General features: G+C 31.0%; 1 protein-coding gene across 1 annotated transcript; it reads right to left on the bottom strand.

The window, feature by feature from the left end:
- Positions 1–319: 319 nt before the first annotated feature.
- LOC111615411 (histone deacetylase 3-like) lies at positions 320–11588 on the bottom strand. The gene is made up of 3 exons (XM_023356826.1): positions 11454–11588; positions 4947–5029; positions 320–485 (listed from the first exon to the last, which is right to left on the bottom strand). Exons 1-3 carry the CDS (start codon positions 11509–11511, stop codon positions 339–341), a joined length of 288 nt encoding a protein of 95 aa, XP_023212594.1. The 5' UTR covers positions 11512–11588; the 3' UTR covers positions 320–338.
- Positions 11589–19554: the final 7966 nt, after the last annotated feature.

Below are 19554 nucleotides of genomic sequence, written 5' to 3'. Positions count from 1 at the left end.
TGAATAATAATAATAATAAGTTTCAATAAAAATGATAAAATGTAAATTTAATTTTATCATAACAAGTTTGCTTGAATTTCGCTTCTTCTGAGATCACAGCAATGCGCGACGGGTAAGCTAGTTATATTATATTTTCAACTAACTTCAATTATTTAAATTACAAAAATAAATAAATCATAAAAAAAGTTTACACTAATCTTTAACTCCTGGAAGCATGAAAGGCATTGCCAATTACATCAGAACTTCTGAAGTAATCAATTAAAAAACCATACCATATGACATATTGTAATATATTATTAATTAACATAACTAAGCATATCTATAAACAGATACTAAACTTACCAATCATCACCGACATTGTAATGGCTAAGACTTTTCGTAAATCCCTGAATATTCTGCGGCGTCACTCTTTGTAAAAAGTCAATGTATTCGTCGGAATGAAATCTGCACATGTCGTGGACGCTGGCACGATATGGTTTGTACACCTGAAAGACACAAAGTTTTGTAATTTGATTCAGTAATTTGTTAACTTTCTAAATTTATAACTGATAAGAATAATTTGATTTTCACAATAATATATACAGGATCTTCCAAAAAGAATGCTACAGTTTTAAACTACCATGAATTATGTTAATTATTACCCAAGAAGTATTGTACATAGCATATGCTAATCGTTAGAGTAACCGTCCGAGTTTCGCCTACCATCTGCATTTGAATGTCTTTTTGTGTACTTTCTCTACGAAGTGCTGTAAACAAAAACAGCAACTCGCAACAGAAAAGGCATTTTGTATTCTGCATTCTGCAAACTCTAAATCGGTCATCACTGTACAACAAACATATTTGCCTTACACAATGGATTACTTTGAAATTGTTGGTGAATAACAATTTTAAAGTGATCCACCATGACTGATTCTGAGTTTATGGACTGCAGAATACAAAACACCTTCTCTGTTGTAGAGTCACCATTTTCATTTATGATGCTTCTTAGAAGTGATAGACAACAATATGTTTGAATACAAATGGGAGATGAAACTTGGACAGTTACTTTACCAATAGGTGTTATTCACACCAATCGATTCTGGTTATTAGCCCAGTCAGTTAGGACATGCCACATATTAGGACAAAACATTCAAGAATAAAATCAAATTCTATAACACAAGTATAATTTACTTTGCCTACTGGCCCTGAAATGTCACTTAGCAGGCCTGCTGGCAAAGTATTTTTCTTGGAAAACTAAACAAAACAGAGACACAAATTTAAATATTTTTGGCTTTTCCATATGCGACCTCCATCCATTTTACTTTATCAACTGTCAATCATGGGAAGAGAATCTTCCCATTCTCTAAAATGTACTGCAATGATGTATTTTTTTATACAGAAATAATTTCTTGTCATTAAAATGGTTTTATTGCACTCAAATGTTTGTTTTATCAATGAGAACACACGTTGACATAGTTTTTTAACATAGCTTGTTATATCGTATCGCAATTGCATAACTTATTGGGATGTTCGTTTAGTAGTCCTGCTGTTTTGTAGCCCCGAAAAGCTCTGGTCCCAATGCCATACTGTTAAGCGGAATCGACTGTATATATTTTAGCTTACCTAATATTTTTCTAAACTACTTTATTTAATACTATTAAAACAAAAATACATTTTAGTGCTTGTTGTGAGCCTGATGACTTCATTTTAAAGGTGCTTTAAGTAGTCTTCATTGACCAGTACACAGTGTTCCATAGCTAAGACATAGTCATTGAGTTGAGATAGGTACAATGCTCTTTTCATTAGAACGAGGGGTCTGCTTTTATCAGCTTTCAATAAGGTAATTTGGTTATCATGGAGTCATTTTCTGCTGTCCCTGGTATTATTCCAAAATGTTCTATCCATTCCAATGATTTGTTCTTTCTGTAGTTTCAAAAAGGTTTTCCATTTAAAAAATTTTTTATGCTCTTGTTTTACTGATATTAATAATTTCTCGATGCTAGGGATTATCTTGTCCCAGTATATAGTACAAACATACATTTTAATAGTAAACAATTTGTATCCATAATATGAATCTATGTCTACACAAAACAACAAGAAAGATAAGATTGAGATAGTGTGGACAATTGCTACATTTAGTTACAAACAGAAATTGCTACATTATCAAAATTACTAAAATAAATTTATCCTGTCTTCTAATAGAAGTTTACTTTGCAAAGAATCGCTTTATGTATGTAATATATTGGTGATCTTGACTTTAAGAACCAAATTAAAAGATTTCCAAAATAAATATGTTTGTTACAAGTCATCTTATAGAGTTGAAGTACAATACACTATCCCTTCATTATATCACTCATTTGCTTATATTACACTTCTTTTTAGTCTTCCAAATATGAGAAAGCTTTAGCCAATAATTTTAAATTGTTTGCAATCAAATTTCTACTTGTAAAGAAATATTTCCTTATACCTTAATTGCTGATCTTGAGACTACCATTGTATAATATATAACCCAGAAAAATGCAAGCTAGCAAGGGATTGAAAACACAAAACAGGTGGGTAAATAACTATATATTGCTCACTACATTTGTCTCCTGATATGTGTGATATAAGTATCTATTGTATTTGAGAATGTAAGACTGCAGCTGTTAGTATACAGAAATGTCCCACAGGCATTAAAATTATTTGTTTTCAAATCTATTAATATATCTTTAAAACTTTTAATTTTGAGTTTTAAATGCTATCAATATATTTGTAAAATGTATGTTAGAGAAATGCTACTGTAGATAAAAGCCAAGCCATTTCATTTACAGACAATAATGAAAATTCACAAAAATAATCTACTTTATTGGAGTCACAAATCAAACACAGTGGCTTTCCAAGTATTTTTGGACTGATTAAGTTTATCTTTAAGAGCATTTGTAGTAAAATTAATCAGTCCAAAAACACTTGTAAAGCTGCTATATTTCATTTGTAACTTCAATAAAATAGATTGATTTTTGTGAATATTGAATAACATTAATAGGAAAAATCAACAAAATATTTCTAGTAAACCTTGACAGAAAATATAAATTAGTACAATGTGGCCAAAAAGTTACTTACTAAATGGCGGTAATTACTATTCTTATTGTTTTGAGTACAATAATGACTTGGTACTATTCTTCACAACATTCAATACAGAACTCTTGCAGTGGTGACGAAGCCTTGAATCGTATACAACAACATATTTTGTATTTGAGTGTGTGAACAACACTGAATATAAGCGTTAATGAGTACTGTGGTCTACAACACTCCATACTCACAGTAGTTTCAAGCTGACTGTCACACAGACTACATTAAACACCACTTACAGTGTCATTTGTCTATAATTTGCAATATGTCCTCTCCCCATTTGGCAAGTGACTTTTTTGTCCATGCTGTAACTTATTTATAAATTTTATCATTTAACAAAATGTATTCAGAAAACATAACTTTAAAACAAAATTAATTCAAGCATTTTCACTTGATTTTAATTTCTACTCAATGTCATCACAAGTATATGGCTGTCAAAGCAGAACAGTCATTTTAATAAAACACAGATCAAAAAATACTTGAGATATTTAGAATAAGTCAAATTTATATGGACAAAACATTTGAGACCTTTATCATTTCAGTTTCAAATCTCAACTTTAGTCTGCCTTATAACATGGAATGAGTCAGTTTACCACAAACCCCACATTTCTTTATGCAGCTCTCGAGAAGAGCTTTACAGTGAACACACTAAAACTGGTTTCTAATTGGCCAACACTGCTCATGGCGTCATTTCACTACACTCTCGTTGCATAAAGAAATGCGGGAAAACTCACTTTGACTCACTTCTGGTTGATCTTAAGCTGAGATGATAAAGGTCTTGAAAAATATTTCATCTGGATAAAATTTCTGGCTTCCAAATCTCTCAAGTCATTTATACCATAACAGATTTTACGGCTATTTTAACCTATAAATCACATGCAATTATTTTTTCTTTTTTACAAGATCACATGCATAAGGAAGTGATTTTCCGCTAATTTTTCACATGTAATCACCCTGCACATAATTGCCATTCTTCAAACTTCACAATTTGGAAAAATCCTGCAATGTGCCTTCTCCGCACATACCAAATCTCAATGTCATACATTGCTGTTTACAAGATACTGTTTTGTTTACAGAGGAATGTCTTTGACTGGTATGGCAGAAAGAACCTTCAAACTTTGTGATAATATACAATAATGTGAAACATGTTCATCTGAAAATAAATAATGGGAAGGCTGAAATGTTTCTAAAAATGACCAGAAAATGATTTTTCTGTAATTATCAGGCATGAAATTAACCTGCAAAAACATTTAAACATTGAAGATCATAGCACCCCAGACTACCTTGCAGAGACAAGCATTCAAAGTCATAACAACCTGCAGACTGCATGTCATTACATTATAAATAACTGACAAACATCCATGATGTCATGACATGACCACTTCTTTTAGCAATCATGAGAGACCTCCATGATGTCATTTTCGACATCATCAGGTCACTGAAAATGACAACAGAGTGGCAATTTTCTGCTCTGTTGTCATTTTCAGCCGCTCTGTACAGAAAATCACCACTACCTCACGGGATTGCAGATTAATAGCCATATATTCCAAAATATACTGAAATTACTATCATCATTTGAATACTGTTGTTTAAAATATATAAAAATTATTTCTGTCAGCAATTATTCATGGTTGAGAATACAGCATTAATCCTTATCCTTTTCTACATTACCTAAATACCAGTAAGCATTTCTATGAAAATACTGTCATTAATTCTCACTATATTAATTGTATAAGCTTATATTAAATAAAAATAATAATCATGATCTCTTGACAGACTTTTTTTTAATAAATATTAATAGTTCAATCCAGAAAATCATTCATTTAAAAAAATTATATAAATTATTAAATAATAATTACCTGCATCTTTTTATAAAGTCCATAATGTAAAACTAGACTGTGTGTTACTGACAGTCTCTGTGGTTTCATGGGATGTCCCGTACCTATTTGAAGAAAAAAAATTTTTCTTAATACTTTAATTTTGCAATTTTGAGAAGAATTAAATTATTTAATTATATATTAATTTTGTTTTAATGGCAGTTTATAATGGAATGAAATACAATAGTAGAAGAAAAAGTGTGCAAGGTTTTATTTTTTTTTTTCGAAAAACAGTCTATTCTCTAATATTTCTCATTTATTAACAATTTCAGGCATTTAATTAACATACAAGTGTATAATTAAAGTAATTATTCCCATCAAAACACCACAAAATGCTGGAAAATAATAACAAAGACTTTTACGCCAGACTGGATTGATTATAAACAAGCAAATATTTATCGTGACATTGTCACAACACAGGCTGCAATTTTTAATTATATTTTTATATAATCATCCAACAATTGCCTAAATATTCGGGCTATAATCGTACTTTTTAATTTATTTAATTTAAAATGTAAGCTCTCCACCTCAAATTAGTAGTGTCTTGCTCCTAAACATAATACTTTTCCTTTGGCAATCAAGTTGTGGCAGGCAATCAAGTTATGGTGTGTAATTATTGCAAAATAATATAACAACTAGGATTTCTCAAGCAGGATCCCAGAATCCCAGCTGTTTTTTTAATCCGGGAAATATCCCAGGAAATCCCGCAAATTTCTTAAAAGTTCACTTTTTCTTATTTTATGTTAAAGTTGAGGAAATTTTGCAAATAGAAAGTATAATTAACCCATAAACTATCAGAATACATTTGTATTTAGTAATTTTAAGCCTTTTTATTAGTTTTTAAATTTTTTGCTTGTTATGACATTTCTCAGATTGTCAATAATCAATATATATTTGTGGCAGAACTCTGAAAATTCTTTACTTGTCAAAACCTGTAATATCTGGAATAATTGTGTCGATGCTGTCTTAATTTTAACTATGCCCAGTAGCTTCAATGACTTCATTTTGCCAGGTTGTGCAAATTGGGCAAGGATAGAAACAAGTATGAAGTCTGCAAGTATGAAGTTTTTCTTCATAAATGTGATTATTAAAGTCAAACAAACTGCCGAATTATCGGGCTATATGCTTGATACCATTATTAAAGCAGCTGAGGTAGACTAATCAAGAAGACTTGAGAGCAATAGAAGTACTGCAACGCATATCAAAAATTAACTAGAAATCTTTGACGCTACGGGTGAAAAAACACGTAACATTTGTCTTCTCTTAAATGCATTAAAGATGATTCCGCCCACATCCATAGAATTAATTGAAAAGTCTTGCTACTGAGAATGCCCTGGAAAAGGCATTCTCAGTAGCAAGACTTTTCAATTAATTGCATTCAATTTGTGGAAACATGCATTAACCTGATGAAGGTTGCTGAAAGTGAATGAAAACATTCATTTTTCGAATAATTACCTCCTGGAATAAGTACTGGTGTTTGTGAATTATTGAATTATTGTGTCACTTCCGGGATCAGTGAAAGAATTACATGGGATGTTTGTAACACATTTATTATGACTTCTAATCCAACTCTTCTTCAGAAGTCACAGTAAATGTACATCTTAGCTGATAGATTATTTAATTTATTAAATGTGAGTCAGCATGAAGTTAAATGTTTAACAGGCTGTATCCAGACTTCCCACCAATCATATATAGCAGTCTGGATGTAGCCTCTTATACTCTTTGGAAACTCTGTGCCGACTGAGGCTCTTCATCACCAAAATGTCTTAATTCCAGGGCTGTGGAGTCGGAGTCGTGGAGTTTTGGCATTTTAGCCGGAGTCAGAGTTGTCAAAAAATCCGCCAACTCCGACTCCCTTTTACTTACCAACTTGTCATGTATATGAAACGAAGTCGGATGGTAAGGAAAAATCAAAGTCGGTAGATTTTTACGCAACTCCACAGCCCTGCTTAATTCATACTCCTTACTCGGAACCAAGCTTTTCTGTAAAAGGAATAAACAAACACTAACATAAGGTCAGACTTATGAGACACTCCATATATATATACTTCTTAGTTAAGAAAATAACTGGCTTAGCAGAAGTTGTGAGTTCAAGCCTTTCCCTGGGCTGGTTCTTTTCTTCCAGAATGATTCTAAATTATTTAATAAATTATTAAAATTATTATTAATTTAGATAAGAGATGGTGCCTAAAATATACCTCTAGTAGCAAATTATTTAGTATTAATAATTAAAAATAGCAGATTTATAGCTCAATTATTTAAGACAATTGTTTAGTTATGTATCAAAGTAAAAATACTTTGCTCGAGTGATTTAACATTTTTCTGATGTCACATTGTTTATTTACATTCATTACACATACTCCTAATAAGTGAAATTATCCAATAGATCAGCACTTACTATAGGCTACTATTAATATTTTATGTATCTATAGAAGAAATTATCTTTAGATCTGTATAAAATCTTCATTATTAGTGTAATAATTAATAATTACTATTACTATTACAATAGTATACATTATCTATTAATTTCTATCAAGATAAAGATAATAAAAATCCTATTCTAAATCCCATATAAAAATTATTAAATCAGTGGATTTTTTTTCTACTGGAAAACAATTTAATATAGGAAATCTAAAAAGAAATTTTTATATCTATTTACATGTATTTTATCAATTTTTTCCATCAATTCTTGCTATATAAAGAGAACAGAGAACCAATTAAAATTCTTATAAAATTAACATCTAGTTTAGTAAAATATACAAGTTTACATTGTTCATATAGTATTAAATTAATATAAATATAAACAATTGGAGAATTGGAGTGACAAAGTAAGTAAATGTCTTATTTTAAATAAAATATTAAATAATCTCTATTATTATAAGCTCATATATTGCAGCATTATTCTAGATTAAATACTAAACATTTAACATTTGGCTCAATAACTAAATCTTCCAATAATTAATATAATTTTAAAAGGAAGGTTACATTCTAGACTTAGCTTTGAACTTAAATTGCAATAAACTTGGATTCTATTGACATTCAACAAATGAGTGTTTTAATCTAATAATTAAGTGCGTATCCAGAATTACCGATCAATTTAACTTTTATAAGTTTAACTAATAATAAATTCATTGATTTAAATGAAAATGGAGGGCATAAACTTGCAAGTTAGAGATGTTTTAAGTGTATATTTTCTCTATTTTGAAATTTAACAAGATATATAATTCAAAAATGTTATAAAATCAATTAAATAATTTTATTACCCTGCAATAAAATTACTACGAAGCTTTTTTTTAATATTTTCCAGCTTTTTCAAGGTCAACATCAGGTAATTCTGTTATGAGGAACTCCTTACAACAAATTACATTCTTTGTACTACAGTATAATTTAGAATCACCCAATGACGACCTTGAAAATGTTAGAGTTTAGAAATGTTTTAATTATCTCTATGCAGTTTTATTGTATAATTTGATTTAAAAGAGTTTTATGTATTGACAGTTAAATACAAAGATCAAAACATCTCATTCTCCAACTTAAAACTGTTTGGAAATATCATTAAAAATGCTTTATTGATATCAATAATCATAATAATTTTTTAATATAGCAGTAAATTTTAGATAAAAGTAAACATTGTTTAATCTATTTTACATTTGTTTTTACTTTTCTGTTGAATTATTCTATTGAAACTGAATGAAATCTGACACTGCATCAAATTCAAGGATAAACATACCACTTATTTATGGTTAATTTGAAATTTTTTTGGCCTACATCTTATGTTAGCCATTATCAGCTAACAATTTACACAGTTAAAATGAAGTGATCTCTATTTTATTGTATTTTATATTTTATTGTATTTAATAGTTTTATGTATCTTTAGCTGATGATGGCCGAAACATCTTGAATAAACCTAATTTCTCCTTAACTAAGCAACATATTTATCACTGAATAAAGGTCATCTGTTATACATTCTTTTAAAACAATTTGAGACGCTTCGGTAACGTATAATAATTTACATAATCCTTACAGAAATGAAATTAATTAATCCTGAAAACACTTGATACTATTAAAAAGTTTTATCTCTTTAAAATAAAACCCATAAATAAATATTTTTCAATAAAATTTTAAACAAAAACAAAAGCATTATTTAATTAAAGTACACATTCAGAGCTGAATTGATCAAATAAAGCAACAAATATTACATGTGTATAAGTAATATGTCTTCAAACTATATATGTTTTAAAAATTTTGTGTTATATAAGTACAAAAAATACAGGGTATCCCATAATTCATGATTTGCATTTTGACTGACTTTTTCAAAAAATGAGATAGATAGCTGTTTTTATTTTCCAGATGTCATGCAGCTAAAGAACAAAGTCAGTGACTGTCAGGCATGCCAGGGAGAGGCAAAGCCATAGCTTATTTTGCAGCAGTGAGTGCAATGTGTTTATTTTCAGTTATGGAAAATAATTTTGGATGTTTGCTGCTGGATGAAATCATTTCGAGACCTGATTCCACCAGAGTTTCTTTTGTATAGTATTTAAAACATAAGGTGTTTAGCCATAGGACAGCGGTCACCAATCGATGGTCCACGGATGGTCTGCAAGAAAATTGTGGTGGTCCGTGCAGAAATATGAACATTGATCTACTTGAGATTACGTGAAGTATTACAAAAGAAATGCAAACTGTCAGTTGCTTTTTCTCACTCATTGGGGGATTTGTTACAATTAAACGAGTGACTATCATATTAATAAAGCAAAATAAAGTAAAATGAAACTTTTATGATCATTATTTCCCAGCAACATGCCTAATGCCTTATCCCATAGATCCAATCCAATCCTTCTCATACCCAAGAACATAAATATTTAAATATTTACTAGTGAAGCTGGCCATTTATAAGCTCTTCCTTGCTTAAAACAATTTAGAATTACTACTAAACAAAAAAAAAAAAAAAGTTAATTGTTCTAAACACACATTTCTGGCTCCATAGTCTTACAGAAATTAATTATTTTTACAAAATCATAACGATAGATTTTTGAAAAAAATTTATAGTTTTTGACAAGGATGAGCACATAAATTAAAGTCAACTCCATTAGTATTTGTGTTCCTGGTGGTATGAAAAGAATTTAAGATGATCCCAAATTTTTTATGATTTTCTTCAAATTATATATGCTTTTGTCTTTAATTTTTATTATCAAACTTCAAAGAAATCACATTATATATAATTTTTTGACTCAAAAGTCACAATTTGAGTAATTTTTTAGGTTTATAACATACATCAAAGTTAAACTCTGCAGTATACACCCAAAGCCACTAAAATTTTGATTTTATATTTTGATTCATGCTAAAAAATAAATTTTTAGTTAAATTGTATAAATGTGCATATAAATTCAGCTTTGAATGAGACAGTTGAAATCTTAGAGCTATACACCATGCATGCAAACAGGATTAAAAAAATCAAGGGAATTCAATGGTCTACATGTGACCCTTTGCAAGATATTGTGGTGAAGTATACAGTCTATATAGTATATAGATATGCTCTAAATGTAATTGATATAATGATATTTCTTATGTTTTATGAGCTTTTAGTCATCTATTTCTCAAAACAGCTGCTTTTCAGCATTGTTTTGAGTAATAGTTACAGATTTTTTCACTTTTAAATTTACCCGACTTTTAAGGATCTCCAAAATTCTAGGCCCACAAGTGACCAAGAGAATAAAACCATCTGGTAATCGACAATAGGTTTGCACCTGGGAAAGAGGCCAGGTGCAAACCTATCACCAACATGGAGTTTTTTAGGTTTTCTTCATATTAGTAACACCTAAATAGGGGCCTAGAACCATAAAACACCTCCCAGGAGGCACTGCCCCTCAGCAGATTGCCCATGTTGCATTGCCATATATGAATAAAACCAAGCAAAATTCTAGATAGGCTGATTTTGGGAGGCAATATCTTATGAAGTGTCACACTTAGCCCATCGGTTCCTTTGACTTTTTTACACCTACGAGCACAGCCTATAGCTCTGACAGGGCCCAGACCAAATCAGAGTTGCATTTTTAACCAAGTTGGGGGTTTCATGGACAAGAATCATCTTAATTATTATCCAGTAATCAAGGTTTATAACTTTAATTCACTCATTCATTCACTTTTGATCATTTTTCTTTATTCAGAAGATTTACGAGAGAATTTTTACCCTGTGAATTACAAAAAATTGATGTTTTTTTCAATATTATTTTGGAATTTTGATGGTAAAAGTTACCTTTAGGTAGTCTTTTTACATACAATTACATTAATAAATGACCTAAAGTTAACTTTTACCAAGTTACATTTGTAAATGCTCCATACACTAACATACCAGTAAGGGTTCATCAGATAAGAGGACATTACAATATATAACAGCAAAAAACTACATAATCAGCCCTTTATGATCAGTTTTTTTTGCATAAGCAAAAAATATTATATTATAAATAATAACCGATGAAAATAATTTACCATAATGAAAATTACCGACGTCGGGATCCCAAAAATACACAACTTTCTTTCTCGACATGGTCGAGCTCTTCTTAGTTAATTTCTACATCTAATCAATTACAAACACGAGGAAGCCATGACAGGTTCAAAACCGGATATTCCGGTCACGTGATCACAATTAAGAAATCTTTATCTTTGGGGAATTTTTTAACTTTTTCTTTTTATTTAAAATTACTTTTTATTAATAAAATTTTAATTATAAATAACTTTAATGCTGTTTACTTTATTACTTATTTTTTTCACGCTTTACAAATGTTGATCTATCGATTACAATTTTTTTAAAATATTTACCGATTATTAGTTATATTATTTCTAAATTCGTCAGCTGAAATAATTTTTCAGTTTAATTTTCTGCTTTACTAAATTTTTAAATTTAAATTTTAAGATATTTAAATCATAAAAAATTTCCCTAAAAATAATTTTACAGAAAATGTATTTTTTTTGTGTAAATCAGTTAATCTTGCTCCAGTATAAATATTAATTACGCAAGTAATTTCCTCTTGCACGTATTATTAATAATAATTTTTAACGAATATTTTAAAAATAAATTTAAAAAACTTTTTAATTTAATCTCCCTAAAAATTTCCCTAAATAATTTAATGAAATTATTTAGAGAAATTTTCGTAGCGAATTAAAAATTCCGGAAAAATCTTCTCTTTTTTGTACATTTTATTTTATTTTATTTTTTAAAAACTAAATTCTAATAATTTTTCGTTAAAACATTGGCCAATGTTTGTTATCAAATTATTATTGTTTTCTTGAAAACATTCAATATTTTTTAAAATTTAGTTATCATTTACAGCATTGGAAATAACGTTGTATTTTGAATTAACTGTCCTATTAATCGGGATTATTAATTTATTTCTCTTTTTCAAAATATTATTTATTAATCACGAATTAAATTAACTTAATTAATTTAAAAATATGTTATTGAGCGCCACCCAACTCAGATCTCAAACGTCAAATGAACCTAGCGCCATTTTTAATTACTGAGTAAACACCAAGTAAGCCTCACATCATAAAACAAAGACCACAGAAACAACTTCTTTGTATAGATTCATTAAAATATATTCATACACAATATATTTCTATAAAAATCTTAACAATTATAAAAGCAATAATATAACAATTATACTGTACTTCATAATAATTGTTTGTTAGGGTATTGCGACACGTGGACGATGTGCCAAAGGGGATGCTTTCCGGGAAGACTTTCTATAAAAAAACTGGCCCCTATTTAGGTGTTACAAACGTGAAAAGAAAACCTGAAAAACTCTACATGGTTAGCTCGCGTAACCACGACCAAATTGTCCCGAACCAGTGGTTTTTATTGACTCGGCCACTGGCAAACTCATTTCATAATAATGCGTTAATAAAATATCAACCTTTTGTGGATTTTTTTCTTTTAACTCTTTCCTCCCGGGCAGTAAGAGGGCGTCTTTTAGCAAACCCATCACGGGTTCGGTCATGCCTATAATGGAGCGGCCGGGCGGCGAGAGACAGGGCCCCGACATATCCGGATGTACCATCCCCCAAAAAATTCCTGGAGATTTTTCGACTTGTTCGGTTTCTATTCCAGGTCCCCAAGAGCGGTAGGCTGCTACCTGACCACTCGGCCATCCGTCCTCCGATCTTTTGTAGCTGTAGATTGCGGGTTTCAGTTCAGGACGAAACCTTATAGCGTTTCATTAGTAGTTTGATCGGGATATTTCGGATTTCGTTCCTTTATTTCTACCTTCGTTGTGAGCCTAGCTGAGTTCATGTATAAGAATAATGAAAATTGGAAAAATCGTATGTTATCAAGGATGTGCTAAACAACGTTGTACACAACATGCTAACGTAGTAAGTATTTTCAAATTTGTGCATTGCTTATAAACATAAGCAAATTTGATTAAGATTTGTATTAATAAATTGCATGATATGAAATATTTGCACAACTTTTGTATTTAATATACGGTAACTAATTTTTTCCAAATACTCATATTTTAAATTTATTTCAATGTCTTGCCAGTATAGTTATCAAGTTAGAATTTAATACAGGATGATCCAAAAGTCGCCAAATATAAAAAAGTGCTCTATTTGAGCAAAATTTACCTTTATTTACAAATCATTCTATACGTGTTGACCATTTATGATATTACTTGCATAACACCAGATATACTGATACGCAGTGGTGATATTTAGCGGGTTCGCACAGTTTCGGCCGAACCCGTTGTTAACATTTTCAAAGTTTTCCGAACCTTGTTAAACACACGTAACATTTCTCAGTGGTTTTGTTTCTTTTAAAAAATATATTAAAATATACGTATTATAATTGAGGTACACTTACTCAGCAGTATGTAAATAAAAAAAAACAAATTAAGGTGTTGTGTTTTTTGATACACGTATTATACAGTAATACCCCGAACTTACGCGATAGGTGGGACTGAGCGATAACCGCATAAGTCGAATTNGCGCAAGTCGAATTCGCATAAGTTGGGGTATAATTTCCCAATTTGTGTAAAATCCAAGTCGGATGTATGTAAGCTAATAAGTGTTCTCGTTAGTCTTATCTCGTCTTTTGATTCGTTTACGGTTACAAGAAATCACCACATAGAGTCTCTCGAGTCTCCGTAGATATAACAAACACAGAAATAAATAACACAAAATAAATTGTAGCTATGTGTCGATTCCGCGCGACACGTCCGAACATGTAAGCTGTACAATAGTGTGGGGAGAGTGAGTAATCAAGAGTTGCATGGCGCTCAAACAAAAGACCAATCGACGAGATTTGAAAATCGCGTAACTCAGGGTTCGCGTAAGTTGGGGTAGCGTAAGGAGTAGCGTAAGTCGAGGTATTACTGTACTCTGTAACACTACTAAACTAGAGCCTTATACCCCGTTCGCCTTGGTGCAGCCTCCCTCGATCGTTTCAATCTCGACTGAAACAAGGTTCAATCGCGATCGACTCTAGAGAGTTCTTGAAACTAGATCCAGTCATAAGAGAGATCCCATAATCCCACGCGCGCCAGAAAATACAAGATGGCTGCGGAACACGTGTCGGGCTATCGACAGCAAAATAAAAAAAAAAAGATATTGTATTTCGAGAGACGATGACATGTGTCTATTATTAGATATATCGCAAGAAGAAGTATTGTATTTATTTCTAACCAAAACTTCCATTTTGTTTGTCGGTGTTCGTGACTTACCGCGTAGTTAAGTCAGTTTTATCATCGCGTGTAATATATATCTTTTTTTATTTATATGGGTATCTTAAGGTCAGTTTTTGCCTAATGTTGCTAATGCACCATTTGAGCGAAAAAAAAATTGTTAAGGAAAAATTTTCTATTAGCGAACCCTTTGTTAAATATTTCGAATATCACCACTGCTGATACGTGTTCCACACGATATCAACCGGATATCAAGATATCCTCTGTTATGAAAGTACTGTACAGTAATTGCATTTCCGTATGTATGGAGACTTTTGGAACATCCTTAGTACGTTCTAATAGTTCTTGGAATGCATTACTAGTATTAAATTAAAGATAATTTTTAAACATTTGTATATATTGGGTGAATGAGAGTACTCCTATTCAACTCTATCCAGAGAAATATTTAGCGGCATAAATGAGAAAGGACTTGGTATGATATGATTTCAAGATATGAGGAAGATATTTTCTATAAAATTTCGTATTAAAACTCGTTACTATGGTACTTTGGCAAGCAACAATTATTTTATTTGTACATTCAAGACCTTCGTGCTATACAGAGATCTTAGCGATGTAGGGACACTGCTCAAAGTGATCCTCGGGACCGGTGCTACCGCATGGGCAAACTGGGCATTTAGCCAAAGGCGACAAATTTTCACAACTTTTTCGCCTTTGAACCCATAATGGACTTGCAAAAAAAAGGCCCTCTTAATGTCCACAGGGCGGAAAGAGTTTAAAAAACAATTTTTTCCGTTTTATGTCGGAATTCACCTACATAAAGGACGTCAAATGCATGTCTTGTCCTTCAAAGTTCGAACCACCAGGCCCACCAGTGGCCAAGCAGTCTTCGTACCCTAAACACTGGGAGTTCGGTCGTGGATTCGCGCCTCGTTCGGACCTGCTGGCCAAGTGGAGTTTTCCGGGTTTACTCCACATCTGTAACGCCCAAATAGTGGCCGGTTTCCCTTAAAAAACCTCCCAGAAAGCATCCGCCTAGGCAGATCGCCCAAGTGTTGCGTTGCCAGTACTTAACAAACAAACAATCGGACCACCGGGCGGCCCTAGAGTTTATGCTGCCCTGGTGGTTCGCATTTTGAAGGTGTTAAAAACCCGAAAGCATTAAACAGCGTGTTCGACGAGTGACCGTAATTGATCTTCTGTAATGTTTCTCATAAGTAGTGTGATACTGTCTTTCAAGGAAGCAAAATTTGTGATAAACTGCACTTTCTAAGATTGCCCTCAAATAAAACTTCTTTTTCGTTGCTTGAAGCGCCAAAAGTGCTATAGTGGCGAATTTCGGTATTCTTTGTTTTATTTTTAATTAAGGAAATATCTTCCGCAGACCCTGAAATGTCATGATACCAAATTTGGTTGCATTTGGACTGCTAAATATCTCTGTAAACAGCGTCGAATAAGAGTACTTTAATTAGGATTATCCAGTTTTTCATTTTTGTTCCACTCTGTAGGCACTGATAGATATCCATAGTGTATTCGGCCAGGCCGACATAACAGCAATCGTATGGTAAGAGACAGGGTCCGAGGTATCCGAAGCAGACTGCCCATAAAAAATTCCTGAGGTTACTCGCCCAGATTCGATTCCGGGATGTACCATCCCCCAAAAAATTCCTGGAGATTNGGTAATTTATAAATTGATGGTAAATATCTTTGTTATGGAGTAGTAAATGGTAATGCAATTTTTGATTAGTTGAATAAAGTCATCTATTAAGAATTTTTGTAATTTTGAAGATTAGGAAATTTTCAGAGAAAAAAAATTTGCAAATTTGAAAACAGATTTGATGATTTGCTTCTCTTCTTTTCATTTGCTTGGATCTTCTCCATATCCTAACTCTTTTGGATCTACTTCTCTTTGTATATCTTTCCATATTTTATTTTTGTTTTTCAATTTTCCATATTGTCATCCTTCTTCAACAGTAAGAATTGGTGATTCGATAAATCAGTTTGAATCAAAAATTCAGTTTTTTTATATGAGACTTTTATTATTTCTTTTACATGCAATACCAAACATAATAAGTATTTAATAATGCATGAAGACAAAAACATGCATTAATTACTTATTAATATTATGATAATTTAGTTTTCAATGGCAGTCATCGTAAATATAATAAATTCTGTTAAGGCTAGTTTACATGATACAATTACCACTGACATTTTGTCACTCAAAACCACAATGGATTTACCTTCTTTGATCATAATTGCAACCTGTTGGTGACCTTGGTTTGTCAAGCCACAGCCTTGTTACAGAAAATGTAATCTGTTGGATTTTTTGCTTGTCATCGCAGCATCGAACCAATCAGTGACGACATTGACTTGTCACTTGAGAAACAAGTGCTGTTGTGCATGCTCAGAACTACTCGTAAATTGTATTCCAGTACATCGTGTAAACATCTGAATCATCGACAAATCTTGTCTGTGTTTTTTGGGTGCGAGAAAGTGTCGGTTGTAACTGTATTGTAAAAACTGGTCTTTATGTTTCTGTTTGCGTAATTTTATTTATTGTAATTTTTTATTTTAGTATTAACTTTTCATCTATATGATTGAAATATCATTGATAATATTTGACTAGTTGCAATCAAAAATAAACTTCCTTTATTTCTTAACAATAACTTAACTTAATTTTCTAACTGTAATGATTTGCTAAATAATTTCATAATTAAAATCTTATGTTGTATTATTTAATGCCATAATTTTTTATAGTATTGGTACCAGTAGCAGAAATATGGCGGACGAAGGTTGGTTTCAGTATTCCCGGTGTTCATAAAAGAAGAGTTTTAAGTATTATAATACCATTCCTTCAAATTAGAATTAACAATTCGTGTACAGTTAAGTATCAAGTTTAAAAATAATAAGAGAAGAATTGGCAGATTTTCAGTGTTTAGTAAATTTCGATTGATTTGTTATCGTATGAAAAATAGGCCTAATGCTGGTTATAAGTAAATCATTGTCCATAACTTTTATTTTGACACGTGAATATTGTTTTGATGCTCGATTTCAACCCGATTATTCTTACGAATTGTGAATTTTTCTTTAAGTTTTTTAAATATGAATCCTTTATTTTGATTGGTTTTATTATGAAGAAGGTTCATTCGATCGATTTATTGCAATGTCTATTAAAAGTCGATATTTTGGCTAAATTCTGTATTATAATCTCCTCTCTTTAATGCTTCCACCTCGATTTAACGTTTCTTGATCGAATATTCTTCGATGTTAGCGTTGTAACTACGTAAGGATTTATTTTTTTAATATATTTTTTTTATATAAAATGTATTAATTCAAAATATTTTGCCTTGTTCGGAATAAAATTCTGAAATTATCTTTGTTTTAAAAGCAGTAACTGAGTCTCCAATTAAAAAAAGAAAATACATTTTTTTATTCTAAAATATATATATATATATATATATAACCCTTTTCAAGTGTGGGCATTAAGAAGGGATCTTTTTAATGACCTTTATGGTTTCGAATATGGGTACAATTACCTTACAATTACAATTGGGACCTTACTGGAGCTGTAAATCATACCCATGGGAGCAGAAGAGTTGGGAACTGATGTTTACATGCAATACACTTTCCAAATCGGTTTACTTTCGCATTGCTCCGCTAAGACATTTTATTCAAATATGCTTACGACGAGGAATTCGTATTGAGAAAGATGGTGTCTGACAAATTAAAAATTATTGAGGTTTGATGTAGACTCGAATCCAAATTTTGTACGTGGGCACGTGCCTTAATTGTCTTGGCTGCAAGTATAATATGAATTTTAATACTAGAAATTGTTTATTAATTTTTTATGCATTGAATTTGACAGTCAATATATTCCACCTGTTACAACAGTACCAATAATGATAAAACATAAAAACACACAAAACAATAGATGTTATTTAGAATAAAGCAATTTTTTCACATATGGTTTTTTAAATCTAGAGAAATTGACGAATAGTTTATCTTTGGCTTTAATGGCGGTTTTTTGATGACGATAGAAAAATGATCTAATCGTTATGTTAGATATTAATAGTCTTTTAGGTAATTTATAAATTGATGGTAAATATCTTTGTTATGGAGTAGTAAATGGTAATGCAATTTTTGATTAGTTGAATAAAGTCATCTATTAAGAATTTTTGTAATTTTGAAGATTAGGAAATTTTCAGAGAAAAAAAATTTGCAAATTTGAAAACAGATTTGATGATTTGCTTCTCTTCTTTTCATTTGCTTGGATCTTCTCCATATCCTAACTCTTTTGGATCTACTTCTCTTTGTATATCTTTCCATATTTTATTTTTGTTTTTCAATTTTCCATATTGTCATCCTTCTTCAACAGTAAGAATTGGTGATTCGATAAATCAGTTTGAATCAAAAATTCAGTTTTTTTATATGAGACTTTTATTATTTCTTTTACATGCAATACCAAACATAATAAGTATTTAATAATGCATGAAGACAAAAACATGCATTAATTACTTATTAATATTATGATAATTTAGTTTTCAATGGCAGTCATCGTAAATATAATAAATTCTGTTAAGGCTAGTTTACATGATACAATTACCACTGACATTTTGTCACTCAAAACCACAATGGATTTACCTTCTTTGATCATAATTGCAACCTGTTGGTGACCTTGGTTTGTCAAGCCACAGCCTTGTTACAGAAAATGTAATCTGTTGGATTTTTTGCTTGTCATCGCAGCATCGAACCAATCAGTGACGACATTGACTTGTCACTTGAGAAACAAGTGCTGTTGTGCATGCTCAGAACTACTCGTAAATTGTATTCCAGTACATCGTGTAAACATCTGAATCATCGACAAATCTTGTCTGTGTTTTTTGGGTGCGAGAAAGTGTCGGTTGTAACTGTATTGT

This window comes from Centruroides sculpturatus, unplaced genomic scaffold (genome assembly GCF_000671375.1).
Source record: "Centruroides sculpturatus isolate CEXI.00-Female unplaced genomic scaffold, Cexi_2.0 scaffold2440, whole genome shotgun sequence".
Classification (NCBI taxonomy): Eukaryota; Metazoa; Arthropoda; class Arachnida; order Scorpiones; family Buthidae; genus Centruroides; species Centruroides sculpturatus.
Note: the sequence above shows the minus strand (reverse complement) of the source record. Positions and strands in the feature narration are given on the sequence as shown.